Raw genomic sequence first — 27,978 nt, 5'->3', positions numbered from 1 at the left:
TTCTTCTAGTGTTTGGTCTTTGACTCGCTCTAGTACATGTAAACATGAATCAAGATCTTAACCCGTAAAGATTTTGTGCAAACCTGTTTCATTTTCGCTAATTTCGTTTTCTACTAAGGAAAAACGGGTTGAGAAGAGTGCTATATGTAGAGTTTTAGCAAAACTCGATCTTTATATGAAAAACTTAATAACTATCTTGTATTCCTACTTGTTTTGGTACAATTTTACATGTCAACTAGACACTACAACTTACAGGATTCACATTTGACTTTTTATCTTCAAATAAACTCTATCATAGAGACGTACCTTTTATTGTCTAATAACCAATATATTAAACTACTTACCCTTACACTAAAAAATAGACAAAACTCCTAAACAAATAAACAACCTATTTAATTCCATTGCATTTAAGTTTATCCTAACATAAATAAACATTAATGTCTGACTTTCAGAAAATCAAACATTTGAGTACATGGATGAACGTTTATTACATTATGAATTCCAACCACTATGATGCCATTCTTCAGCGTATTATTATATTGGGAGCACAACTACACAACGAAAACATTACACATAATTAAAGCGCAACTCGACGTGCACAATTTAGTCAACACAAGAGAAAAACAGCACTACGTGCTTGCATTATAAATGGTATAGCTTCTGAAAAATATGAACGTGGCAATTGTAGAGAGGTTGAATGATTTTATTCAACTACTTATTCAGACTTCTCCAATACAAAGAACACTATGACTTTTAGATGTGAAAAGTAATTAAAGAGGGGATTATTTAAGGTGTTGGGCAAAATAAACGACTTTCTTTTTTTCTCTTTAAGCTTTGGATAGACCACAATCATAAAATGCAGATGAAATCAACACAATATACAAAGTGAATATACACATTCATCTACTTGTTTTAGCTAATGATATGTATGTATATATTTTTAACATAATTTTATTATTCAATGTTGACTCCATTCCGCTGAGAGGATGAATGCTAATTGCATCATGAATGTGAACCACTAAAATATGCCATCTGTAAATGTTTCGGGGAGCACAACCAACAAGAACATGAAATTTCGGGCAACGCACATCTCGACGTGCATAGTGTTATTTAGTCAAGGAAAAATAACTTTGCTTGCATGATAAGATGTTAGGTGAGCAAACCACGATTAATTTTGCCTTTACTTTATAAAAAACCAGAAGTAAGGCAAACTATCATTGTTATCACCCAGAAATGGCAGTGTCTATATCCAGAAAAAGACCAAAATCATCATCTAGAAATCTAGAAGCTAAACAATCTTACTTTGGCCTTACAATCCTCTACAACTATCTTAGTAGAATTTCTGCTCTAGTCTTCCTCATAATCCTTATCTACATGTGGTCTTCCTTCTCTACCTTAATAACAGGAAACATCATTCATGTTTGCTTTTCCACAAGGAAAATCGATAACCTCTATTGTCTGTCTGCAGGTACTCACCCCTCCTTTGAAATACCAACCTCCACAAACAATAATAGCTCTACTATTACCCCTGGAATTGATCAGGGTAATGCAACTGCTGAACCTGTCAACTTTCCATATACCCCACATCCGGTTACTGCTGCTAGTAGACTAGTTATCAATGATACAGATGAGAGGGTTGCAAATGCTGTTAAGGTCGTTGAGGAACAATTGCAAGTCCATAGATCCTGGAGGTCAAAGTCAAACAAAAACTATGCAACTTGTGATGGTAATGGAATATACGTTTATGACTTGCCATCCAAGTTTAACAAGGACTTGGTGGGTCAATGCCGTGACATGGTTCCATGGCAGGACTTCTGCAGCTATTTAAGTAACGAGGGGTTGGGTGAGCCAATAGCCAAGCTTGGCAAAGGATGGTACAAGACTCATCAGTACTCGCTTGAACTCATATTTCATTCCAGAGTCTTGAGGCATCCATGCAGGGTTTCTGATGAAACGGTTGCAAAGCTATTCTATGTTCCATTCTATGGTGGTTTGGATATCTTGCGATGGCATTTCAAGAACGTGTCAAATGATGTGAAGGACAGTTTGAGTCTGGAATTGGTGAACTGGCTTGAGAGACAAGGACCGTGGAAAAGGAATTCAGGTAAGGATCATGTGTTTGTGTTAGGTAAGATTTCGTGGGATTTTAGGAGAAGCAGTGAGTCTCCTTGGGGGACTAGATTGTTAGAACTTGACAAAATGCAAAACCCCATTAAGCTCTTGATTGAAAGACAACCTTGGCACGTCAATGACATCGGAATTCCTCACCCAACCAATTTCCACCCACATTCAGACAATGATATAATCTCCTGGCAACTGAAAATCATTAGATCAAACCGCAAAAACCTTGTGAGTTTTGCTGGAGCAGCACGGGCTAATGCAGAGGACAACACTAGGTCAGCATTAATCAACCAATGCACTTCATTAGGTGATGGGAAATGTCATTTTATGAATTGCAGTTCTGTGAAGTGTGGTGAGGCTGAGTCAGTAATAGAACTTTTTGTGGAGTCTGAGTTTTGCCTACAGCCCCCAGGAGATAGTCCAACAAGAAAATCTGTTTTTGATTCGCTCATATCAGGTTGCATCCCTGTTCTCTTTGATCCTTTCACAGCTTATTACCAATATCCTTGGCACTTGCCCCATGACCATGATAAGTACTCCGTGTTTATGGACAAAAAAGAGTTGACACAAATGAATGTGGTGGAGAGACTGGCCAACATTTCGTTAAGAGAGAGAGAAAACATGAGGAGATATATTGTATACGAACTGTTGCCTGGATTGGTATATGGGAATTACAACGCTGAGCCTGACAAGTTTCAGGATGCGTTTGCCATTACAATGAACAATCTGTTTGAGAGGGTTAGCATGTTGGAGCAACCACACAAGGATTGATTCTCTACTCTCTATTTGTTTCTTTTTACTTTTGCACTTAATGCCATGTTTACACTGACTCACTAACAATACTTGTAACCATCTTTCATCAATAATAAAGTGCCACAGTATTATTAGTTTATCTCTCTCTGTTTCTCTCAATTTTGAATCTATGTTTTCTCTCTGTTAGCTTACAAATATGAGCACTTCCAATGTGTTCATCATAGTAATGTGTGTTAGGACTCCTCCATTTTTCTGCACAAATCTATCAAATGAATTTTCTTTAACAGTAAGGTAGCTCATGGAATTAGTCTTGGGAATTGGGATCTATCCTCAAGAGTAACATGACGAGTACAAAGTCCAAAAGAACACTGGAAAGAAAATGAAAACGAAATTGTTGTTTCTAGCTTCGTAGTTTGTATGTATATAGACTTCTTGATTTTTGTCGTGTGGAATAGATTCTCATATTCCATAGCATCTTTATTCCTATTGGGTATGTTTGGCTTGGATTATAGTGTGAACATTGAGAATATGCCATTGCATTCTTTTGATCCAATTTAATCTAGAAGCTACTGCAACTAAGGATTGCAGACCTCAAGTTTTGGTTCGCCACTTCCCTTGACCAATTTAGATGCCAATGTCATTCATTAACCATGTACGCACTTTCATACAAGGATTTTAATTCAGTAGATAAATATTTAATTTCTCAATAGATAAATATTTTCTTAATTCAGTATATATGCCAAACAATCGGTATTTTATTCTCTTTTAATTCATTTTACAACATTTTTTTTTTTTGCATTTTCTATTATATAGCATATCACATTCAGAATGCTACAGAAGTGGCTCTATCTGGTTGTTGCGTCCAATAATTTGCTTTTTTCTCTACCTCTCAAGTCATTCATTCGACAGTCTTCCATCCTTCTTATCTTTCATCAGGAAAAATTCTTTCAATTTCAAATTCCTTCACTCTAAAAATGGCTAGCCAATCAAACACTAAATCATCAGTTCATGATTTCACAGTTAAAGTACGTTGTTTTTCTCTACACATCCCACTTATTTATCTCTTTTTCTTTCTTTAATGTATAAATCCCTTGCAAGTCATGGACTCGTTTAATTATTAAGTTTGTCTGCAGGATGCCAGGGGAAATGATGTTAATCTGGGAGATTACAAAGGAAAAGTTCTTCTCATTGTCAATGTTGCCTCACAATGGTACTATCTCTAATTGAAAAGTACCAACTAATTCGAATGGTTATGCAGGTCATTCATGATAACATACGAATAGCTACTTTAGCAAACAGCAACCAATCTCCTTCCATTATTTGGCACATCTTATGCTTACCAAAAAACCTTAATGCACTTTTCTCACACTTCACTTTTTCTTCCTATAGTAAGCCTTACAATATATTTTGATACTCAATATTTGCTGCAGTGGCTTGACTAATTCAAACTACACAGAACTGAATCAAGTATATGATAAATACAAAGGGAAAGGTATGGTTTTCTCATCTTTCTTGCAGGCTTTTTGATTTATATAAATCTTTGTTTTTGTTCTCTGTTCTGGTTTGTTTTATACCTTTTCTTCATGCTAAAATGATCTTCCTTCAGCCTTGTATTTACCAGCCATAGATAGTGTCTATTTCTAAGATCAAAAGGCTCTCTCTCCTTATCTTCTTTTTTATAGAGGCAGTCTTCTAATTTTTTGCGTAGGACTTGAAATTCTGGCATTTCCTTGCAATCAGTTTGGGGCTCAGGAACCAGGAACTAATGAAGAGATAGTGGAATTTGCTTGTACTCGCTTCAAAGCTGAGTTTTCCATTTTTGACAAGGTTGGTGTTGTCCTTAATTGCTCTCACTGATTTCATTCAATATCTATCAATTCGATAGAATTCGAGAACAGGTCCCAATTTATGAAAGGTACCAAACTGCAAACTGTGTTGAATATGATGTTGACGGAGTGTTCTTATTATGTTGTATTTCATCACAATCTGTTGTAAACATGTTAAGTATTGTTAGTACATGCTTCTAATGTATGTAGGTGGATGTGAATGGTGACAATGCTGCTCCACTGTACAAATTTCTGAAATCAAGCAAAGGTGGAGGAGTCCTTGGGGATAGTATCAAATGGAACTTCTCTAAATTTCTTGTTGACAAGGATGGGAATGTGGTTGACCGTTATGCACCAACAACTTCTCCACTAAGCATTGAGGTAACTTGATCTGTACGAGGATGACACCAGTAAAATTTGAACACTAACAATGACTGTTTGGTCTTAATGTCTGCAGAAAGACATAAAGAAGCTGTTGGATGCATGATGTGGAGTTGCCACTAAATGAATATCATCATGAATAAGGAAAATGTATTGCCATATAAGTGGAATTTCCACAGTATTTCTACTTCTATATGTACCTCTGAGTTGCTGTTCATCTTCATAAAATTGTGACTAACAACCATCCAATAATTTGATTGCTTTAATTTCATTAGTAGAACTTTCAGCTTAGATGTTTCTTCTTTTTCGCATCCGTAATTTCGGTTCCTAAGCACGACATATTACTCAATTTAGTCTTTAAATATGAAACCTATCCGTTTACACTGAAATTGTGGAGTAAATTAATCAACAAGTTCAAAATAGAAATTTTAATTGAGGAGTTTATCACAAATTTAAATATAACAGGTGCTAATCAATTTTTAAGGATTTGAAAAGAGAAATTCTTTTTATTGGCACGGGCAAAAGTTTTATTTTAGTTTTTTTATTGTGTTTTTGTATAATTTTAATAAGAGAGCTTAATTTTTAAATCAATATTATAAGAACATTAGCCAAGAAAACTCTTTAATTATTTAATAATCATCAAATTAAGATATCATGTTTATTAGTCTTAAACGGTAGACAGACATAAATACTTTGACCCAAAATTAAATCAAATTTTCGTATGAAAATTTTTTACAGAATGTTGTATTTGTAAGTGTTGAGAGTAAAAATAAAAAATTAAATAATATATAGAAAATATAAGATGCAGAAATATTAAACCTTAAATTTTATGTTAGAAAATTTTTTCACTCAGTCTCAAAAATTAATAAAAATCCCAAAAGTAATATTAGTTCGCAGTATACTTGAGATTCAGAGAGAGAAAAAGTTTGCAAATACGACAAAAACCCCGCAACGTGTGCAAACATTACTGGTCACGTATTTCAACTCTCAACACTCAAAATCGAAGAGTTGGTGTGTTGCTCTTCATTCTAACGTGTCTCTTCAGTTCCTCTTCTTACAGTACATACAGACACCATGTCCACCGGTTCCTCCAAGGATCCAAAATCCGTGTACGATTTCTCTGTTAAGGTTCGTCTTCTTACTTCATCTCCGTCTGTGCATTGAGCTTCTTTGGATAAACTAGCACTGTTGCCTATTTTTTTGAAAGTGGAATAGTTTTTTTCCCCTTCTTTATCAATATTACAGTCTGAACATGCAATAAGTAAATGTTTCTCAAGTGCAAAACGTAAGAAGCATTAAATCATTTTCTCCAAAACAAGTCTAACCAAACATGCATTCACCAAACGATCATTAGTAAAACAATCTCTTACAAAGAAAGATTATTAACATAGTCTCCCAAATAGATTTAAGTGCTTTGAGAAATTAGTAAAAAATAAGTCTCCTTCAAGAATATCCTGGGCTTCTCTAGAAAAGGAGTTAGTAGTCCATGCGCTTGAAGATCAAGAGTGTTTAGATGAAAAATTATTTTTGAAGCGAGTGATTCATGATTATTAGATACTTCTCTATTTAAGAAAAAATGATACTGACAGAACTGTGTATTTTTTTATTCTATTTAACACAAAAACCGTTTATATTTTCTTCTACTCTATTATTTTTAGACCTAGATATAATCCCTTGAAGAATATTTTATCTGAAATCTCGTAAGCTGAGGTGTTTATGTATAGCTTGAGAACACAAATATCATCTGCATGTGATAACTATAATTCCTGTTACAATTCTTCCATTCATTTGCAGGATGCTAAGGGAGATGTGGTAGATCTCTCCACTTACGAGGGAAAAGTCCTGCTGATTATCAATGTTGCTTCTAAATGGTATCCTTAGTTTGTGTGACGTTTACTTTTTGTTTCTTTTTTACGTCAATTTTGCTTCTATTAATTTAGAGCCTTGAAATTTCAGCAGATTCTATTTTCTACTTGTCAATAACTATTCATACAGGTAATCGTATAAATGTTGAGTATATTTACAATTCTAGTTTGCTTTTCTGATTGAGACAGCGGCTTGACCAACTCCAACTATACGGAGCTGAATGAATTATATGCGAAGTATAAAGACGAAGGTTTGTATTGTATTAGACCCTTAGTGTTTCTTTTCTTATTTGTCATTTCCAACTGTAACTATTATAAAGTAGCCTTAGGATAAGCAATCTATGAATACATATTAGTCGAATAATGGTGAATGGAAAATATGTTTTCTCTTGTCGTGGGATGCCTCTCTTCACGTGAGATGATTTAGGTTTTTCTTGGTGTTCTTGTTCGGTCAGCCTTATGCAGCCGCCATGTTTTTTATATCCTTCCCACATCAGTTCGTGGCTAACAAGGATATTCAGGGGGCAAGAACACACATACAGGCTTCAGGAATGAACAAAACAAAGGTGAGATGGAGATTCATATTGAGCAACAGGAGGGGACTTGTGTGGAATGGTCCTTATGTCCGGTTGGGAGGTTCCTAATAGATAAACCCGTAAGAGCACAAATAAACCCATAATAGACTCTCGAGTAGGCAGAGTCAAATCGCTAAAACTTACTGTGGGAAATTGAGTGTTCAACAATAATAGTTATGGTTATGTGTTGAGGTACTTTAGTGGTAGGATATGTATAATGATATCTTAACCAAACCCTTCTGACTCAAGGAATTCAAAAAAGCATTGGAGGTTCCTAATAGATAAACCCGTAAGAGCACAAATAAACCCATAATAGACTCTCAAGTAGGCAGAGTCAAATCGCTAAAACTTACTGTGGGAAATTGAGTGTTCAACAATAATAGTTATGGTTCTGTGTTGAGGTACTTTAGTGGTAGGATATGTATAATGATATCTTAACCAAACCCTTCTGACTCAAGGAATTCAAAAAAGCATTGTTCTACAAAAAGCTCCAGACCCTAGTGGGTTAAACCCAGCTTTCTACAAAATATTTTGGGATATATATGTTGTTTGTTGACATTTACCAAGCCAGTCTGAAATGGTTAGAAAAGGGCTCCCCCTCCCAACACCAACATTTCCTTGTTCCAAAGAAAGAGAACCCCTTGTTTATGAAGGATTTGGGCCGATATGCCTGCAACATTTTGTACAGGTTTATTGCCAAAGTCTTGGCCAATAGGTCTAAACCTTTTTTCATTAACTGCATAGATCCTGAGCAGCTTGCATTTGGTTAAGTTTGTGATATCATGAATAATACTATGGAGGACTTTAAGGTTGTACACCATATGAGTTGCAATAGGAGGGGGAAGATTGGTGAAATAGCTCTCATGCTTGTCTTAAATAAAGTCAATGATAGTATGGAATGAATTACATCAAAGGTATGCACATGGAGTCTATCATGTTCTTTATCCATATTAATAAAGAGGGGATGGGTCTTGTTGAGTGTTGTATCAATTATTCTGTAGAGTAGGTAAGGTAGGTCAAGTCACAATTGAAGAGTTTAAATTTTGCAAGACAATTATTGAGGGAGAGATGGTTGCAAGTTGCATCAATTGTCCAGTGACAAAGGTTACATGGAGCATGCCACAATAGGAAAGGTTGTGCTCTAACTATTAACTATAATTTTTGAAATAATCTTAAGCATTTGATTCAACAATTGGTATCAAAGTCAAAGTCACGAGTTCGAGTGGGCAATTGTTAAGTAGAAGATTGTTGCAAGTTGCATCACTTATCCTATAGCATAGAGCAAGTTGATCAAGTTGCAATCAAAGAGTTTGATTCCTAATAGGACAATTGTTGAGGAAGAGATTGTTGCAAGAAACAAGGGGATTGGATAAAAATGAGAAAGATAAGCATTATGAAAGAAGAAAGAGTCACAAACTCATTGTTTTAAGGTTTTAGATTAAGGGTGATGTTGTATGGGTTTATCCATGACTCATTGGTGCCAAATCTCCTTGAGTGTCTCCTTGAACAACCCACAAGTGGTATTATAACTATTAGTTTGTCGTTGTTATCGGCTGAGACAAGTACGATATGTGGTGAGTGAAAAATCCTAGGTTTGTAAATTCCTTGTATCAGAAAGTTTTTCTAATAGTAATTTCAAAAAAGTGTTGTTTAGGACAGGTCATTAACATGGCAAAATAGGAGATTTTCTATAGAACTAACACAAGCATGCAAACTATACAGCCCATTAACACTCTCCTCGGAGTCTTAGTGTTTGGGCACAAGAAAGTACTTGGGCTTTGTCGTCTATGATTGAGAGGATGAAGGTTGTGTTCAGCTTCCATAGAGATGAGGTGTTGAAGAAGGTTAATTATTGGGCAAGAAAGCCTTTATGCTACGCTTGTTAAGTTTGTGGCCTAAGCAATCTTGGCAGCACTTTTTTGCTACCTGCATCCTTAGTCTAAAGATGCATTGGACGATTAACTCTTTTTGTTGTGAGAAAATAATACAAAGGAATGGGTTTGCGATATATTCACAACTTTAATCTAGCCATGCTGTGGCAGCAAGGTTGGAAATTATCTTCCGGTCATGATGCTATTACATCAGGAGTTCTGAAAGCTAAATACTACCCAAAAGGGGTCTTCTTAGAGGTAGCTTAGCTTTAGGCCATAAGACAAACTATATTTGGCTTAGCATCCATGCTTCTCAGATGGTGGTTAGAGGAGGTTTGAAATGGAGAATTGGAAATGTCCCAGGGCTAAATGTTTGGAAATTCTTTGGCACATGGCAAACCTCTGTGAATCTGCTTTCATGGACAGGAAACATAATCGCTAGGACCTGAACTTAGTTTTAATATGATGAAGAGAGGAAATTTTGAAGATTCCAGTTTGTCTAGAAATTCAGGCTGATGTGCTTATTTTCTGTGAAACTCACCTATTATTACATCACAGTCCGTGTTTGGCTTAATCCAATTCAGTATGCCATGAGATTGGGATAAACTTTGGCACGTACACATCCTACAGAAGGTGAGGATTTTCCTGTGGCATGCCGCGAGAGACTCTAAGTTAAAGGAGTTCTATGCTGCTTTTGCCAAAACAACCTTGAGAACACATGGCACTGCTTTTTGGGCAGCACCCATGTATAGAACTTCTGGGTACAAGCACGTCTGTGGAATAGCATTTTGGGTCCTGTTGAAAATGTGGTAGGATTTGCTGATTACACCATGTGCTACTATGAGGAAGGTGGCCACGCTCTTATGGCCCATATATTGGAAAAGGAATTGCAAAATCTAGGAGGATAAAACATGCACACGTGGGGCTGTTATTCAAAATGCAATTGAGTAGGAACCATTGCATCCTATTATTGTAATTGCTGCTTTTTTAAATAGCGTAAATTGATCAAATACTTCATTATCTCTTCGTGCTGATAATTTTCCAGCTTGGAAAAATTTGTGTTAGGGAGGAACCCTGTTTTGGGCAATGTTTCTGTGATACATTGCTCTGATTATCTTTGTTTCTCTTGTCTTGTAAATAAATTTAACTAATGCAATTGACTGGGTTGTTGAACTTACATAGGCTTGGAGATTCTGGCATTTCCATGTAACCAATTTGGAGAACAAGAACCAGAAAGCAATGATAAAATTGTGGACTTTGTCTGCACTCGTTTCAAATCTGAATTCCCCATCTTTGATAAGGTTGGTCCACATGCATGAACTATTATTTTTAAGCATCCAATTCGCCAAAATTGTGTTATGATGTTTCCAAATAAAGAAAGAAACCTTTATATATATTTTCAGTATTTTTAGACTTGTAGCTAAAGATCTACTCTAAAGTCTAGACTAAATCTATGATCTGTGTCATCGTTGGCTTTATATTTTTTGCTTTCATCCTAATCCCTCGTTATGCTTTCTATGGAAAAGATTCTATTAATGATATTCAACTGCTTCAGGCTATTTTTCTAGTAACTTAAATTCTGCACCTTGACTAGTTTCTTGTACAAAAGTATATATGATTACTGCTATTTATCTAAATTTTGCTGAGAACCGTGGCATGCACTGATATTATATACCTCTTTCATTCGTTTTATTGCTAGATTGAAGTGAATGGGGGTAATTCAGCTCCTCTGTATAAATTCTTGAAGTCCGGCAAATGGGGTATTTTTGGTGATGATATTCAGTGGAACTTTGCCAAGTTTGTGGTTGATAAGAAGGGACAAGTAGTGGGTCGCTATTATCCCACGACTTCTCCTCTCAGCCTTGAGGTCAGGACTAAATTATTCTTTAAATTACTTCATATGCTTTGTGCTGCTTCTGTTGTAATTCTCTGGCCATCTTTTAAATTGTAATGCAGAGAGACATCCGTCAACTTCTGGGTATTTCGTGAAGGCAACTGGGAAGAGAGGATATGGCGAATGTGTTGTCTTCCTCAGTTTCTTAACAGCTTTGTCTCGAGGCAATGTTATGCAATAAGCACCTTGTCATACAATGGCTTCCTCCTTTACTTTCTTGTTTCCTTTTTAACTTCATTTCTATCATAAACCATACTTCTCTTCAGTTTTTTTAACCCTCGGTCTTCCTTAGTTATAAATGTTTCACCTATGGAAGTTTCAATTTTTGACGATTTTTTAACTCATTTTATCTTTTATAAATGCTTCATTTTGAATATTACTTTCTAAAAACTCCCACAAAAATTAATAGAAGCTTAGAAGTACAAAATTATGCGTCATAACAGTTCTTTACGAATTACAAAAAATACAAATGACTAAAAAGAATGTTACTGTTCAAGTTATGATAATTTTTATTTACAGAATTATCCTTTAGTTCTTTTTAATGTTATCATTATCATAACTCCAAAATAAGTAGCCTAAAACTTCAACTCCTCAAAATATCCTCACTTCGTGAATAAGTTCTTTTTACTAAAATGTGTTTCCAATTGTATAATTAAATAAGCGCAACAATCACATCTTTCCATAAATAGATTAAACACTGGATGCCTAACAAGGATATTAAAGTATTAATCCATCACTTAATCGATTGGTGTGGAGCTTTCAACCAATAATTAATAAACTTGTCATTATTACATCGAAGAAATAAATGATATCCATTTAAAAAACGGTCAAAAGAAACAAACAGCGTAAAGTGAAATGTGGCAAAGATATTTTAATTTCAATCATACGCATAGATAAGTTGCCTGACCTACTATCACGAGCTGGCACAGAACCTCCAACCGAATCTCTCCCTCGATTGTATGCAGAAAACTCGGTTTCACAGATTCCTGATGCCATGCTGAAATTCTATAAGCACATTCTTCATAAATAATCTAAGATTAATCGTAGACCATAATAGAATACCTGATATATTATTACCCCCAAGTGGTTGAGACGAATTAAATAGAAAATAGTAATGAGTTAATGCATTGGAAACCGAAAAAGTAAGAAAAATGAGAACTGAGGTGGCATTGGAGCAAGGCTATTATCATCAAAGTGATATTCTTGAAGTGTTAATTAATTGATTAGCACAAGCTTTCAACTTGATCCTGATATTTTGCTTTTCACTTCACCAAACAGTTTTTTCTTAAGTCAAGAGTGTTACTTGACCCCGAAATCCATTGGTTACAGCATAGGTTAGCAAGAACTTGTCACCCATAAACGGGGATAGCAAGAGTCACAATGCTCACAAATTCGGTTCATTTACAACAAGAGATTTCTATACAAAACTGCAATGTCTTGTAAAGTAATAAATGTTGTTCACCCACGCGTCAAGTCAATACCAGTGTGTGGATGTGCACTTTTCACCTCTAATGGCCTTGATTGAGCAGGCCACATGCCTGGGGCAGGAGAAGAGTAGTTTTGATTAGGAGGAGCACTGGCTGGAGAAGCTAACTTGTCACTACTCTGAGGTTCAGAATTGTTATCTTTTGTAGCAGTGGTCACTTGTTTAGTCTTTGGCTTAGAGCCTGCATATACAAAACTGCACACTACCACCTGCACCAAGAGAAGTCTCAAATTCTCAATGTTTGGGAAAAGGTTAGTATCTAAAGCATGTACAGATGCACAAGAACGTAAATCATTATTAGGCTTAAACACTGCTTCCACCCCATTCAGAATACCTTCTAGTTGCTGAACTAATTGTTTTAACATCTTGAATGAACATACAGCGCGCATAAGTACAAGAAATAGAGTTTGGGCAATTAAGAATATACCTGGACTGGGCTTGCAGCTATAAGGCTGGCAACACCACCACCAATAATATGACCATCGGGACTAGAAAGGGAAACACTCATGCCACCTGTTCTACTGCGTGGTCCACCTTCTTCAGCGACCAAGTAAGAACCAGACAAGCATAATATTTGAAATCGGCCCTGTAAACCGTACAAGATAAAAAAAATGTTTACTATTGCATCATGATAAGAACAGAAACCTAATTCACTTTAAACAGTACTCAATCTCATTAGCCGTTGCATAAAGCTGAATTTTGATTGCAATACCAGAATTGCTACCATTTACCCCTTTTCTTGGACAGCACAGAACTATAACTTAACCAACTTGCTACATGATAACTTGTCACTAAGTTAGAACCACGCAGAGGAGATAGAGATGAAGGATATTTATGATTAAAATTTCTAATAGTCGAGGTATGCAGTGTTCAGTTCTTTAACCTCATAAGAAGCACTGATGGTAGTAGAAGCTGGCTGGCGCAGAGTGACAGAAGAAACAGTACCAGTTCCAGTTAAGATGCACAAAGCCCTTGGCCTCTGCTGTGAAAATGAGAATAACTTTGCTACAATATCCTGAAACAAAGAAAGTCTACAATCAAGTAACATTTAAATTAATGTACAGTTATAAATAACCATCTTGAAGGTTTACAACATGATGAAAAAAAGTAAATGTACCGATTACTTCAGCTGAAATTAAAATTAGATAGATCCATTAAATATCATCAGTTTTATATCCAATCAGTAACCACATTGATGTGTGATGCTTCAGTTTATACGCCATTGACAATCCCAGACTACATGACTATTAAATCGTTGGGTGCACTCAATGATTGCAATTGACCATCCATGAACGGTATATCAATATTATGAACAATAGCAGAGAAGCACTCTAAAATTAAAAAAACAAAATACCAGTTCTAAACTACTTTTGATCATTTCTGAATGAGTACATGAAGTACATACAACTAATTACAACATCTCTCAAATCATGGAAGACAACTTTTTTGGTTGGGAAATCATATTTTCATCATGTTGACGTAAACAATTATTTAGGAGCTTTTAGAATTTGAAATATCCAACGTGAGCTTAAACATTTATATATTTATGATTTCAAAAGACAGTAAGAGAAATAAACAAACTATAGGAAACTATAGCTCTTGTGAAATACCTCCCCAACTCCAACAGTGATAACATGAGGTGAAAAGGCTAGTCCTGCAGAACTGTTCATCCATTCACCTAGGAAGAGAGAAATAATATCACCGTAAAAGTTTACAAATTTCATGGAAAAAAAGATAAACTTGGCATTTTCAATTACTACTAACCATTAAAATAATAGAAAATAAACAATTTCATCAGAGAGGAAAGGGTAGCTCAATACTAAATGTTCAGATTTTCATGGTTTCTGAATTCTTTAGAATGAAACTAGACCAGCAATTTGAATCTTGCAATCACCATAAGAACAAAATTAGAATCACGATGTTGCTTCTGTAAACCATGTGCTTGAGAACCCGCACATAAGTTGAACATCAGAAATTATAACAATGGGCACTTCTTTCTGCTAACACTTTTTTTACTTTCTTTTCAAAAGCTGTCAGAAAGCTAGACAAAAAAATTGTCTTTTTCTCAAGCAGAAGCAAGCACACTAATTTCCACCGTTCAACATATCTTGAAAGTGTTCAGAAGATCCATATATTACAATCACTATCAATTCAGGGATTTCTGAAGAAAGATTTATAATTAAAAAGTAATGAGATATCAATAACTTGGAAGCCAAAACCGCCACAAACATAAAGCACAACAATGGCAAAAAATAGAAAAATATTCCAAATAGATAAAAGAAAAAGAAAATAGTAAAATAGAAATTGCCACTTCAAACAATAAAGCGTGTAAGGAAAAATACAGTATGAAAAGGGTGCACGCTCACTGCCTTTCTTTAAAATAAAAGCCCAAAGTTGGGATGTTAATCATAAATTTTAACAGTTGTCCATTTTTATAATCACCAAAATAAGCATAAAATCAGATTTAACAACCTATATACAAGTACACATATTTTACCATAATCTTCTCCATTAATTTTCTTAGATAAAATACACGACTCAGTCTCTTAAAAATATTTAATATCACTGCTTTTGTTCCTAATTTATTTTCATGCATACCCTAAAAGGATGAACTTGAAAGCAAGTTGACAACCTCAATAGGAAAAAAAATTGAACTGGTCAGCGAGCCGTCAACTTCAGGGCCAAAGAAACAAGGTAACTTCTTTTAGGAAACTTGTCAACAATTATTAACACCCCACTTTTCCCTTTCAAATGATAGTTTCACTTTTGAGAAGTTGAATCTCTATCAACAGATCAAGCAATCAACAGGAATTTATAATTATAATTTCAAACTAACATAATTATAAAAGTACCTAAATTAGCAAGCTGTTGCTTCCTTCCACTTCCAGGTGGGCGCCCTCTAGGCCGTTTCTCTGAGGGAGTGCCTGATCCTGGGGTGGAATTAGCAGTGGCAGACAAGGGAGAGAGTCTCAGGGAAACAGTCCCACTATCAGGACCATACTTTCTTGGCCTCCCTCTTTTCTTTTTCACAGGGTCACCAGAAGAAGACATTCCACCACCGCCTCCACCGTCAGGTGAGGAACCTAAGTTAATTCCAGGTGAGGAACCTAAGTTAATTCCATGACCGAAACCTCCCCGCTGAGGCTGAGGTTGAGACGGAGGCTTAGCTTCTAATGAGAATGTAGAACCTGATGAGACATTAGACAAAGCTCTGAACCCAGAAGGTGGTTGGAACCCAGAGGGCGTTCCAGTTCCAGGACCAGACCCACTAACCCCTCCTCTATGCTGCATGTAATATGGAGCAGAGCCGCCAGGAAAACCCATACCTTCTCTTCCATCCATGCATTAACCAACAGGTTCGTCAATTGTGAAAAATAATACTCTATCTTGTGTCCTCAACCCGAAATCCTCTCACTGGTGCTATCTTCAACTAAGAAACCAATAAAGACACAATAACAGGGGTTGAGAAAGATTCCCTTCTACAAGTTAAAAAGCAAATGGCTTCCAGAATGATGGAAAGATTAGATCTTTAACCCTAAATCGACGAATACTAGAAGAAGATCTAAAGCCAAGAAACACCAAAGATTCAAGCTCAAAGATTTTGAAAAGTAAATGCAGAACAGGTTAGTGAGGGAAAATGTAGAAAAAGGCAGAGGCCTAGATTAAGAGAAAAAAGTGAAACTAGCAGAGTGGGGATTGTGCTCCGGAATCATGTGCGTAACAGGCTACGAAAACAAAACCCTAGATTTTTCAAATCTAGGGTTTTGACAGAAGAATGCAGTGTGAGTAAGGGTGGGAAACGGGTAGAGAAAAGACAAATAATGGGACTTCACTTGGGACTTGAGAAGAGAATGGGAAATTAAAATAAAAATAATATAAATAATTAAGTTAAGAAGGCATTTGAATTAAAGAGGAGTGTGCTTAAATACTTTATGAAAATCAAAATGAAAAGAATATATGTATCTATCTGCATTAAATTCAATATTATTATTATTATAAATTTTTAAAGGAAAATAAAAAAATAGTAATAATGGAGTAATGGGAAAGGAAGAATAGTGGTGGGAATTTGGAGAGACAGTGTGGGCCTACCAAAGTACCAAATACAGACCAAATGACCCTTTTCGTATAAACCAATTGTCAGGTCACCCCCTTCATCCTGCTCAATCAACCCTTATCTTATGATAATATCTTGATTGGAGGCATTCTTTATTTTCAACTTTCAAAAATTTATTTCAGTGCACACTTTATAGGATATAAAGTCATATTTATAGACTAATTTAAAATAAAATCTAAAGTAAATAGTACTAAATTTCCTATTGACATCCTCCCATAATCAAATCTTGTTAAACCAAGATAACATTATCTTTAAAAGGTAGTAAATTATAATTGTATTTTTCTTAGATGATTTTATATTTCTAGCTTGTTTTTATTCATCTTCGTCTCATATTAATTAAATTTTTCTACAAAATATTCCAAAATCTTAAATAAAAATTATAACTCAAATATTACATTAAGTTAATCATTGGTGAATTTTCAGGTTTGGAGCTAGTTATAATTTTTTTTTTTCACGTTTGGAGCTGTTGTGTAATTTTCTTGCTTACCTTACCTTATAAATGATGATTATGCAAATTGATTCTTATGTATGCAATTCTTATATTTGAAATCAATAGTTGTGTCTTGATTAATGATGTTTTTTAGTTTTTTTATTTTGGTCTGTGATTCTAGTTTTTTGTTTTCAGTTTATCTTAGTTTTTAAACAAAGATTTTTCAAATTGCGCTGTGTAATTATTTAAATTTTTAAAAAAATATGTGAACTTTGTTCGTTGTTTATAATGTTTTTCAAGTGTTAATTATATAAATTGATTATACTATGATTCATTTTGAGTTTTGAAAATATATGTATGCTGTTTTTAATTTAACTTTTGTATTTGTTGTTGGTGTGATATTTTGACGTTTTGAAATTTGAAACGAATTTATGAGTTTTTTTTTTGTCTAAGTTTGGTACTTAGTTATGATTTTCAATTATTAGGTTGTTTGTTATTAATTTTAGTATGTTATCTTTATAAGTCTGTTTTAATTAATGATTTTGATTGATTTTGTTATAATCATACGTCAGAATAATTTTAATATAATATTCAAATTTTTGTTCTTAATTATTTATTTTTGGAGAGGCTTGTGGCATATGATAAAATCAAATTTGATCACACAATGACAAAATCAAGAAAAAACATGAATGAAGTTATAAAATAGTTATTATTTGATGACACAAAAACAACTATAGTCAAACACACTTCTCATTTTTTTAAGTGATCATGCGATAAATAATGTACATGGAGTTTTTAATACATAATTAAATTATGGCCAAGAAAAAAACGATGTTTTTAATTTAGGTATGTTTAATGAGTAAATTACTAACCACTTTCTAAAGAAAAATACAAACTAAACACACTTATTGCTCTCTTTATAAGAATGTTCATGCTATCAAATGCATCTGAAGTTTAAAGTTTAAAATTGTTTTATCTGATGTATCAATGAAAGAAATGTAAAGAACAACTCCATTTGGATCTAAGTGGTTTGAAAAGAAATGCGAGGAAAGATTTGCTGGATTGAGAAACAACGTACATTAGTTTAAATGAGAGAAAAAGACAAGAGAGTCAGATCAACTCATCTTAAATTACATTCTTGGTCCTCATTTTTAAGAATAATTTATTATCCTCTTTTCTCTCTTTGCAAGAATTGATTTCCCTCTCTTAGAATCCGATTCTAGTTTCGGATTTCTGCAAGAGTGCCACACCCTTTTGAAATGCAATTAGGTGGTCGAGATTATGGAAGCGATGAAGGTATTGCATGACAGGTTTATGATGATGGAGAAGATAAAGATAGAGATGGTGAAGGAGGTTGAAAACATGCACATAAATATGGAGACGAAGAGAATGAAATACTTTAGGAAAGTGGTATGCTGCTATTAAAAAAACTTGAGTGTGCTACTGAAGCACCAAACACAAAATTTATCATGTTATGATGATAAAGCAATGAAAATATAGTAAAGAAGAAAAGGAGAAAGAAGAGGAAGGTCACGCCCATACAAAATGAAATTTAAAATGTTTAAAGACCATATGAAATTTAAAAAGTTTAAATACCTATATATTGTAATTGTTATATTTGTAGAAATAGATAGTTTAATTGGTGATTAAGTTTTTTTTTTTTAAAACAGGAATTCAACTCATTCTTTTATTGGAGATCATGTTTGTTTTAAAATTAATATTGTCACTTGTTTTTTTATAACAAGTTAGTGAAAAATGATAAGTGCATCGGTCACACGTAACAAGTAATAAATATGTTCTCTTCACATGAATTTGTACAATACATAACAACTCTCACAATTCACAACTCAATTAGACAACAAATTTCAAAAATAATAAAGAAACTCTTTTTAAGCTTTTATCAAATATTTAGTGTGCAACAAGAAATTTAACATAAACTATTTACAATTGGCAAGACTATATTTCATCAACTTCATTTTCATGCATACACAATCATCCCAATTCCAAATTCATGTAAAAAAACTCACAAGATTACTCAAATCTTATTCTTAGTAACTTTGAGCCTATGATAACCCTTCAAGTTTTAATTCTTTAAATCCTTAAGCAATCATGCATTAAGTTCAAGAGTCTTAAGTTTATACTACATTTTTTTTCTACTTTGACACACAACATAACTTTGATATGGATCAAACCAAAGATTAAGATAGGTCAAACCAAGGTTAAGACAGGCCAGGTTAGGTCAAATGTCAAGATAGGTCAGACTGAGTTCAAGGTTGAGACAAATTGAGCAGGACAAAAGGTCAAGACAGACCAAAGGTTGAGATGGGTCAAGTCTGGTAAAATGTTAAGACAAGTCTAGACCGAAGTTCGACCAAATTCAGTCGAGATGTCAAAGGTCGAAACTCAGTTAAGTTGACCCTGACCAAAAATTGGTCAAATTCAACCTGAATTGCCATGGCTGAAAATCAAGCGGGACTGCCACAACTGAAACTCAATCGAGTCAATCTTGACCGAAATTTAAACTCGATTGAGTTTGTCCTTATCGAAATTCAGCCGAATTTAGTCAACTCCTAAATATTAGTCAAATTCAGTCGAGTCAACCACGATCGAAATTTAATCCAATTTGTCCTGACCAAAATTTGACTCGAAAATAAGTCAACCAAATTAACTCCAAATGAAAATTGATCAAATTCAACCAAGTCATATATGACCAAAGTTTGCTCGAGTCAACAACAACTAAACTCAACTATAACTTTAGAAACTCTCAAATAAGTAAAAATTTATAAAACAAAGTACTTTTAAATTAATGACTAGTTAACTTAATTATAACTTTAGAGACTTTTTTTTTCAAACTGAACTATAAAATGATATAATTCCATTTTTAATCAAAACAATTCAATACTTTTGATATAATGTAATACAATTAATAATACAATTAATTGATAATTCAGTGCAATTCAATTAATTTTTCCCACCCATGTATACAATGAATCTTTCTAATACTTTTACATATGGTGAGAAATTGTCTCTAGGATTGCTAGCCCTTTTTCTGGCTTTCTTTTTTTTTCTTCAAAATCATACATAATGTGCCAATTTTCCCCGCACCTCAAATAGTTTAACCAAAATCTTCTCAATCTACAATGGAATAAATGGATCTACCTGCGCGGAGCTTTCATCTCAGTCGGTACAGTCTAAAATTATGATGTGATATTAGAAGTTTGATCTCCCACTACAACTTTTCCCTCCAATGTAATAAACAAATTCATAAATAAAAAACAATTTCATAAACAGTGATATAAGTTAAAAATACAAGTACTTGGTGCAAGAAAAATGTATCAAATTAATTCCAATAATTTATGTAATCTACAGTGTTGTCGTCATTTTGTGGCCGCTCTTCTTATCAAATCATAATGAAACATAAACTAAGCCCAGCATCTAACGATTTCATCAAGGTTGTAAACTAATCCTAATATGACTGAAAGTGACATGATTCATTCCATTTCAGCTTCAGAACTGAGAATGCAAAAATAGGAAAATTTAAAATCTATTATACTGTCCCCCAACCAACCTTTAATTCAGAGGTAGTTGTGATTTGTGACCCATGCCTACACCTGTAGAAAGAGCATTAATTCATCAAATAATGTGAAACCTATAAAGAGAAAAGGTCATAAAAGTAAAAAGGAGGAGAGCTACCACAGTAAGTTACTAGTTTTAAGAAATAGCAATCACGTAAAGGAAAAAAAAAAAGAGAGACTAACATAGCAAGCTTGAAAAGTAACAAAAAATTAAGAGTTCCTCACTCCACTGCTGTCAGTTTCATTTTCCTGTTGACAAAATCCAGGTACCCCTACAAAATAAAAAATTTAAGTAGAAACCTAATTATATAGCTCAACATAACATACAGGCTCAAATGATATAAAATCTAAACAAGATGTTTACGTGGTTCAGATTGAACTTCAGCCCTAGTAAATAAGTAGGGTCCATTTGCCCAATTGCAAATAAAAATATTTACTTTTCAATTTAATCTAATTCCTATGCGAACCATGAAAACCAGACAGAATATACTGGTGCTATAGTGCATAAATAGTCAGATCAAATGACGGCCATCTAGTGGATGTGGCCCAATAATTACAGACAAGGAATCACTTATTTTTCGGTTCAAGGCTCTCATTGTCATACATTTGGCTTATAAATGTAAAAGAAAAACAAATAAACCATTTCCTACTTCAGAAAAAATATACACATCAATTCGAGGCCTCACTGGCTAGTACATTTTTAATATGCTTATGGTCTTTTTGCACAAGCTTTTCTAAAAGCACATCTAGAAGAGACAATTTAAGAAGAAAAAAAAAGGTTTAATAGCCAATTTTGTCCCCAGTTTCGTTGACAAATCTCAATTTAATCCCTCATTTTAAAAGTGTTTGAAATGGATCCTCATTTTTAAAATTTTGAGTCAAATTAGTCCCTTCCGTTAAATATAACCAAACGAAGTTAATGGGGTGATGATGTGGCAGCTGTTAGTAGTTACGTGTTATATGTGAGTCCTGACGTGTTCCTTAATTACATAATTTTTGCTTGCCTTTGTGTGAATCTCGATTCAGAGAAGACAATCCTTCTCTCCCTCTTCCCCAAAACCCAGCTTTCCCTTCTTCTATAAGAAAAACTCTCTTCTCTAAATCCATCACCTTCCAGAGACTTCCATCATCATCACCGCTGCCGCCGCCGCCATCATCATCGTCATCGTCATCCAATTCCCTTCAACCCATCGAAGACCTTCCTCCGAAGCTCCAAGAAATCGTCCACCTTTTCCAATCCGTCTGTGAACCCAAGGCCAAATACGAACAACTCCTTTTCTATGGCAAAAACCTCAAACCCCTTGAGCCCCACTTCAAAACCAACGCAACAAGGTCCAAGGTTGCGTCTCCCAGGTCTGGGTCTGAGCCTACCTCGACCCCAACCGCAACGTCATCTACGAAGCTGACTGCGACTCTGTCCTCACCAAAGGCATCGCCGTGTTGCTCATTCAGGGCCTCTCGGGTCGACCCGTTAGTGAAATCATTCGGGTCACGCCGGATTTCGTCACGCTGTTGGGTTGCCGTAGAGCCTGACCCCCTCGAGGAACAATGGGTTTTTGAACATGCTTAAATTGATGCAGAAAAAGGCGCTTATGCTGTACGTGGAAGCTGAAAGGGGTGGTGAGTTCACTAAATTGAAGTCACCCGAGTCGAATTCTGATAGCATTGTTGAAAATCCTTCAAAGGGTGGAGAAAGTTCTGAACTTGGTGAGGGTGATGTTGGTTTGGATTCTGTGTTGTCCTTGGCTGAATGGAGGCATTGGGGCACTTCTGCGTCGCGGCTTGCGCGAGGTGGTGCTCCTGTGAAGATGCTTCACGGTGGCGTGGACTGTGGTTGAACCGGGAGAAGCGAATCGTTGGGGCGATCCCTGGGATTTTGGTGGGGGATTTGTTCCTTTTCATAATGGAGTTGTGTGTGCTTGGGTTGCACGGTCAGATGTAGGCTGGCATTGATTATCTTCCTGCAAGTATGAGCTCCAGTGGGGGTGAGGGTTATTCGTGGGATGAGGTATGAGGGGAGTGCTTCTGCTTCTGGTAAGGTGTATGTGTATGATGGAGTGTATAAGATTACTGAGTGCTGGTTTCAAAAGGGGAAATCTGGTTTTGGGGTTTACAAGTTTAGGCTTTCCAGGATTGAGGGGCAGGCTGAGATGGGAAGTGTTATTTTGAAGGAAGCTAGGAATATTAGGAGGGGTGAAATGGAATCGAATATTGTTCGTTTTCTTTCTGCTGATATGTCCAGCTAGAAGGAGAATGTTCCTGTTCGCCTTTTTAACAACATAGATGATGATCGAGATCCCCTTAACTATGAGTATCTTGCCAGGACAAGTTTTCCACAGTTTGTGTTTCATCAGAGTGGGAATGTTACTGGTTGTGACTGTGTGAATGGTTGTGGTGATGGATGCTTTTGTGCTATGAAAAATGGGGGTGATTTTCCTTACACTCTGCAGGGACATCTTGTGAAAGGGAAGCCTTTGATTTTTGAATGTGGCCCTTTTTGTTCTTGTCCTTCTCTGTCGTAATCGTGTTTAGCAGAAGGGACTGAAATATAGGTTAGAAGTGTTTAGGTCCCTGCAGACATCTTGGGGTGTTCTTAATAAAACCCTATATTTCCTCTAATTAACGAACACGTCAGTATATTTTGACACGTAATCAGTCAGATCATCACTCCATTAACTCCGTTTGGTTATATTTAACGAAAGAGACTAATTTGACTCTAAATTTTAAAAGTGAGGACTCATTTCAAACACTTTTATAAAGAGGGACTAAATTGAGATTTGTCAACGAAACTAGGGACAAAATTGGCTATTAAACAAAAAAAAATAGTCTTTTCAGAAGCTAAAATTAGTTTATGCATAAGCTATTTTGTAGAACCCCTTTCATATAACTTCTCTAAATTTTTGTTTTTAACTTTTATATAAGTTAATTTTCATTTCCTTTTTCCTTTTCTCTCCTAAGATTTCTTATGGAGAATCATGTTCAAATAGACCCTTAGTACAATTGCAAATGAAGAGAACACATTATCTTTACCAAAATGAGTAACATGAGGAGTAGAATAGTAGATTATGTCAAGAAGCAGCGCAAAGAACTCACTTGAAGTATTCCGACCGCTGCAAACTTGTCTAGAATAGTCTTGGAGAGTACTGGATGATTCAAGTTCAAAGGCTTTAAAAGCAATTCCACATTCTGCAAACAAAGTTCTACTTTAGATTTTGTCACATTCTTTGAGTTTATTCGCTGAAAGAAATTGGTAACTCCCCATTATTTTGTACAACTTCAATATACAATATCCACTTCACACTTCATAGATATTTAATTCTTTCAACAGTGGTAGTCACCAACCAAGGGAGAGGTTGGAGTCATTTTGAAAAAATAGCTCGGGGCAAATGTAAATTCATTAAGTTTCATAATAGCAATCATGTTAACCCACTTTTGATGTAAAGCACTCATTCCAATATGTATACTTTACTCCTTCAAGCATTTTTGTTCTACAGAGCTGATCGATTAAGATCTTCACCGGCGCAGCCTATAAAAAAAAATGTGAGTACAGGAAAATGAATATATGAATGATCAATGAAATGAAACTCACTTCAGAAGCCACCCGATGCCTGTCAAAAGGGAGGCCAACAACAAATCCCTTCAAGGAATATTCAGACATCTACATATAAGAAAGCTGAAGTCATCATAACATGCTTCGGAGTATTATTGTTCAATTCGCTAGGTTGTATCTATAAATGATAAAAATAAATACATAAATATATCATATGCATTCCCCGTGCACACTAAACCAAGGGTCAGGCTAACTAACATACAAATAGAACATGGTACAAGTGAAATCACTAAGTATTTCCATAACACAATTGTGTGCGACTACTGTTGACCTGAAAGGGCAATCTTACATCATCAGCATTCATCAAAGATAGAAGAGACATCTCACATAAATAACAAAAAGAATCATTACTAAACAGATTAAATAGTCATTTTTCTTTTATAGGCAAAAGGATAAAATGATCACTGAACTAGAAAACATGCAGAACTGGTGAAGGATCTTATGTGCCTCAAGTATGTAGTGTATATATTTTGTCAAGACACGGATGAAAGAGGAATATAGTTGAACAAAACAAGTAGTAAAGCTGGTGCAAATGGCGTGTACTTATGGTATCGTTCATGTTAAGAGCCTCAACAACTCAATTAACATACTTTACAACTATATATAAGTTTAATTTGAATTCAGAGGACAGAAGAAGCTTACCAGACTCTGAAAATCAGAAGCCATTAAACTAATATTTGATTTCTTCCTGACGAGAACACTGTGGCATTACAAATTGCAAGAGTATGCACTGTTAGTATTACGAAATAAAGCTTTATATTTTAGTAAGAGTGTGAAGTAATGGAACCTGAAAGGTGAAGCAATTTTGTTGTCAAAGTCAGAAAGAGCGAGGCCAACATATTTCTCCCCAACATCCAAACCGAGCAACCTTCCCCGTTGGTTTCGGGTTGAATTCCTCAAATGCTGAAACAACTGCAAGGGCTTCATGTACCTCATTTATCTGCCTATAATTTTGGATGAGCGTTCCTTCGAAATCGGATAAGTAAATGAATAATTATGACCCTGAATCTAGGGTTTGCTATTCATAATCAGAGAGCAAAAATGCAACTAAATCTAAAGGAACCGCAGAAGAAATGTCGCAGAAAGTTACCCCAGCTTCTCTTCTCTTCCACCAGGACCAGGACGGAGTATTAACCACAGACACCACTTTTGAAGTACAAGTATTTTTTTAATTTGTATTAAAATCGATGTGTAACTACATTCAAGTGTCAATTAAATATTTTATATGCATCATATTTTAATATTTTTATTTATTGTATTTGTTTTGTCATATATGAGAATGATTGACTTATGTGTTCAATAATACAAATTTTTGGTCTATTATGAAAAATCTATCATTTATCTTTTATTATTATCTGCTAAAATAATTTTTATTATTTTAATCTTTTTTAGTACGATGATATTTAAAAAGTTTTGTAAATTTTTAAAGAATTTTTTTTTATTATATCCTTAATTATAATTTTGTTTTCTGAATTTCATTTAATAGTTTACTAAATTTTTTCAAAATCATATATTTAATATTTTTTAATACTTTTATTTGTTGATTATTTTTATTATAAAATGTTCTTTTAATCTTTTTATATAATTATATTTATTTTCTAACAAATTATTATAAGTGTAATTTTATCACTATAAATATAAATAATTTTTATTTAATATGATACACTAATTTAATATAATTGTAATTAATTTTTTTGTCACCATCCAAATGTATATTGAAATTCAAATGATGAAATATATGTTAAATTCTAATTATTAATAATTTAATATTTATTCTCTATGTGATTTTGATCAAGATATATCATAATTTTTAATTTGAATATTTGTAGAAATATTTTAAAATATGTTTTAATTTGAATATTCTTAGAAATATTTCAAAATTTTATTAACTAGGTTTTGTTAAAGTTTGTAAATTTTTTTATTTTCATGATTTGAATGTATATAATTATAATTTTTTAAAATATTTAATATTGAAAAAATAATAATATCCTTTTTTAATATTAAATATTTAATAATATTATATATTTTTTCTGTAATTTTTTATTATTTTAAAAGTTGATTAATTGATATTGAAATAGTAAAGAAAAACATGTATAAATATATACTCATTGAATGAAAATGAAAAAAAATTTAATATTCGTTGAATATAGGAATTGAGTTAAATATATTTTTAAGAATAAATATGAAATATGGAAACTCGTTGGCTTCCTATTATATCTCTACATATATGTTTTAATAAAGTAAATGGATTTCAGATATATATATATATATTATTTTTTAAATAAGTTATTATTTTAAAATATACTTATCTCCACAAACATTTATTTTAAGATTTACTTATTTCAAGTGTCCAACAAACGACATAACAACTCAATTAACTGGCTAATTACCAACTAATTATAAACTAACAGTCACCCCTCCATTCTTGTCCATGAGCTTAGGCAGATCCACATTACTGCATCGAGTTACGCCCAGTATGTGGACTCGAATTATTGAGCTCACAACTGGCCACTTGTCAGCTATTCTAATATGGTTTACTATTTACACCACTCTTTTACCTATTTTCACTGCGATTATTTTTCACAAGAATTGTATTATATAAAAATGAATTTCTCTTAATATAGGGCAGGTAAAAAAAAAAGGAATAATAGAATAAAAAGTAAGATAAAAGTACTGGCATTTTTATCAAGTTTAAAATAATTAAATAATTTTTCGTTACCATAATAACATACTACAGGTTAAGCAACACTAGTAAGAACAAACCAAATAGTAAATCATTAAACTCATTAATTAAAATATCAAACACCAAAATTAGAGAACTCATGCACAGGGATATCCGTTGTCATCTTGTTTTTGTCGTTTATACACAACGTTGCTGGTGGTGTAGGAAACACTTCAAGGGAGTAGGAATGACATTAAAATGGGAAAATTTAGCATGTTATACTAATGAGGTTTTGGAAGAGTTTAAGGATTCGGGTTTGGTAAGGATTTTAACTCTCATTTTTTGTTCCCTTTTTACATTATTTAATTGAAATCAAGTTTGATAAAATACTAAACCTTCTTCAAATATTAAACTCAATTAATAGTGTCAATTTTAGGGAATACAATTATCTGACCCTATATTTTGGATATGAGCCAATAGTTGGTCTCCTGTTAAGAATTAATTTAAGAAGTTAGATTAGCCTCTATTGTTGTCAATCTTAAAAACCAATTTTACAAAGATCCAAAATATACATTACAAATGCAATTTCTGATTAGGATCTTTTCGGCAGAAGAATTTAATTACTGTACACAGAAAATTACACCATTATTTTAAAAGTCATCATGACAATTTATGATTAAATAGCAATGTAAAAACCTTATACACTAAGTACATGGGCGTATTAGCTATGTATGCTTTATCTAACTTACCCCATAAAAACTAAGTGAATTCTATCAAATCCTGCCTAATTTTGTCAGCTGTATAAAAACTAATGG

General features: G+C 34.0%; 5 protein-coding genes across 8 annotated transcripts; 3 read left to right on the top strand and 2 right to left on the bottom strand.

Annotated features, from left to right (window-relative positions):
- Nucleotides 1-969: 969 nt before the first annotated feature.
- Nucleotides 970-3,242, top strand: LOC108335726 (xyloglucan-specific galacturonosyltransferase 1). Its single transcript, XM_017571846.2, has one exon. The coding sequence runs from the start codon at nt 1,234-1,236 to the stop codon at nt 2,890-2,892; it is 1,659 nt and encodes a 552-aa protein (XP_017427335.1). The 5' UTR covers nt 970-1,233; the 3' UTR covers nt 2,893-3,242.
- A 482-nt stretch (nt 3,243-3,724) lies between these two features.
- On the top strand, nt 3,725-5,352 carry LOC108335727 (probable phospholipid hydroperoxide glutathione peroxidase). Its single transcript, XM_017571848.2, has 6 exons — nt 3,725-3,899; nt 4,008-4,084; nt 4,305-4,366; nt 4,583-4,701; nt 4,911-5,081; nt 5,158-5,352. The coding sequence occupies exons 1-6, from the start codon at nt 3,849-3,851 to the stop codon at nt 5,185-5,187; spliced, it is 510 nt and encodes a 169-aa protein (XP_017427337.1). The 5' UTR covers nt 3,725-3,848; the 3' UTR covers nt 5,188-5,352.
- A 716-nt stretch (nt 5,353-6,068) lies between these two features.
- Nucleotides 6,069-11,561, top strand: LOC108335986 (probable glutathione peroxidase 8). Its single transcript, XM_017572245.2, has 6 exons — nt 6,069-6,209; nt 6,876-6,952; nt 7,136-7,197; nt 10,575-10,693; nt 11,092-11,259; nt 11,349-11,561. Exons 1-6 carry the CDS (start codon nt 6,156-6,158, stop codon nt 11,379-11,381), a joined length of 513 nt encoding a protein of 170 aa, XP_017427734.1. The 5' UTR covers nt 6,069-6,155; the 3' UTR covers nt 11,382-11,561.
- A 908-nt stretch (nt 11,562-12,469) lies between these two features.
- LOC108335945 (AT-hook motif nuclear-localized protein 5) lies at nt 12,470-16,648 on the bottom strand. The gene is made up of 5 exons (XM_017572179.2): nt 15,625-16,648; nt 14,383-14,450; nt 13,656-13,787; nt 13,200-13,358; nt 12,470-12,981 (listed from the first exon to the last, which is right to left on the bottom strand). Exons 1-5 carry the CDS (start codon nt 16,112-16,114, stop codon nt 12,745-12,747), a joined length of 1,086 nt encoding a protein of 361 aa, XP_017427668.1. The 5' UTR covers nt 16,115-16,648; the 3' UTR covers nt 12,470-12,744.
- Nucleotides 16,649-20,253: 3,605 nt separating this feature from the next.
- On the bottom strand, nt 20,254-25,679 carry LOC108335640 (uncharacterized). 4 transcript variants are annotated; one of them, XR_008245559.1, is made up of 8 exons: nt 25,289-25,585; nt 25,144-25,201; nt 24,481-24,549; nt 24,322-24,417; nt 23,985-24,077; nt 21,075-21,163; nt 20,885-20,927; nt 20,254-20,507 (listed from the first exon to the last, which is right to left on the bottom strand). XR_008245559.1 is itself a non-coding variant. In XM_017571698.2 (8 exons), the coding sequence occupies exons 2-7, from the start codon at nt 25,435-25,437 to the stop codon at nt 21,113-21,115; spliced, it is 516 nt and encodes a 171-aa protein (XP_017427187.1). In that variant the 5' UTR covers nt 25,438-25,467; nt 25,592-25,679; the 3' UTR covers nt 20,633-20,927; nt 21,075-21,112. The 4 variants fall into 4 exon arrangements, 2 of the variants coding, with proteins under 2 accessions (XP_017427187.1, XP_052725184.1); XR_001832769.2 differs by having other exon boundaries at nt 20,255-20,475; XM_017571698.2 differs by lacking the exon at nt 20,254-20,507 and adding an exon at nt 25,592-25,679 and having other exon boundaries at nt 20,633-20,927; nt 25,289-25,467.
- Between the last annotated feature and the right edge of the window lie 2,299 nt (nt 25,680-27,978).

The sequence above is a fragment of the Vigna angularis genome, chromosome 10 (genome assembly GCF_016808095.1).
Source record: "Vigna angularis cultivar LongXiaoDou No.4 chromosome 10, ASM1680809v1, whole genome shotgun sequence".
NCBI classification, from domain to species: domain Eukaryota; kingdom Viridiplantae; phylum Streptophyta; class Magnoliopsida; order Fabales; family Fabaceae; genus Vigna; species Vigna angularis.
The sequence above is the reverse complement of the archived record's forward strand: the minus strand, read 5'-3'. Positions and strand labels throughout refer to the sequence as shown.

What these genes read in the sequence shown, in the direction of transcription:
- LOC108335986 (XM_017572245.2), top strand. Translation starts at nt 6,156, where the DNA reads ATGTCCACCGGTTCCTCCAAGGATCCAAAATCCGTGTACGATTTCTCT. An exon ending in TGTACGATTTCTCTGTTAAG is followed by an intron (nt 6,210 to 6,875) that starts GTTCGTCTTCTT and finishes ATTCATTTGCAG; the next exon opens with GATGCTAAGGGAGATGTGGT. An exon ending in AATTCCCCATCTTTGATAAG is followed by an intron (nt 10,694 to 11,091) that starts GTTGGTCCACAT and finishes TTTTATTGCTAG; the next exon opens with ATTGAAGTGAATGGGGGTAA.
- LOC108335727 (XM_017571848.2), top strand. Translation starts at nt 3,849, where the DNA reads ATGGCTAGCCAATCAAACACTAAATCATCAGTTCATGATTTCACAGTT. An exon ending in TGATAAATACAAAGGGAAAG is followed by an intron (nt 4,367 to 4,582) that starts GTATGGTTTTCT and finishes TTTTTTGCGTAG; the next exon opens with GACTTGAAATTCTGGCATTT. An exon ending in CTTCTCCACTAAGCATTGAG is followed by an intron (nt 5,082 to 5,157) that starts GTAACTTGATCT and finishes TAATGTCTGCAG; the next exon opens with AAAGACATAAAGAAGCTGTT.
- LOC108335640 (XM_017571698.2), bottom strand. Translation starts at nt 25,437, where the DNA reads ATGAGGTACATGAAGCCCTTGCAGTTGTTTCAGCATTTGAGGAATTCA. An exon ending in GGCATCGGGTGGCTTCTGAA is followed by an intron (nt 24,418 to 24,480) that starts GTGAGTTTCATT and finishes TTTTTTTTATAG; the next exon opens with GCTGCGCCGGTGAAGATCTT. An exon ending in CAGCGGTCGGAATACTTCAA is followed by an intron (nt 21,164 to 23,984) that starts GTGAGTTCTTTG and finishes TTTATTTTGTAG; the next exon opens with GGGTACCTGGATTTTGTCAA.
- LOC108335945 (XM_017572179.2), bottom strand. Translation starts at nt 16,114, where the DNA reads ATGGATGGAAGAGAAGGTATGGGTTTTCCTGGCGGCTCTGCTCCATAT. An exon ending in GCAACAGCTTGCTAATTTAG is followed by an intron (nt 14,451 to 15,624) that starts GTACTTTTATAA and finishes CTCTCTTCCTAG; the next exon opens with GTGAATGGATGAACAGTTCT. An exon ending in TCACTGTTGGAGTTGGGGAG is followed by an intron (nt 13,788 to 14,382) that starts GTATTTCACAAG and finishes TCTTTGTTTCAG; the next exon opens with GATATTGTAGCAAAGTTATT.
- LOC108335726 (XM_017571846.2), top strand. Translation starts at nt 1,234, where the DNA reads ATGGCAGTGTCTATATCCAGAAAAAGACCAAAATCATCATCTAGAAAT.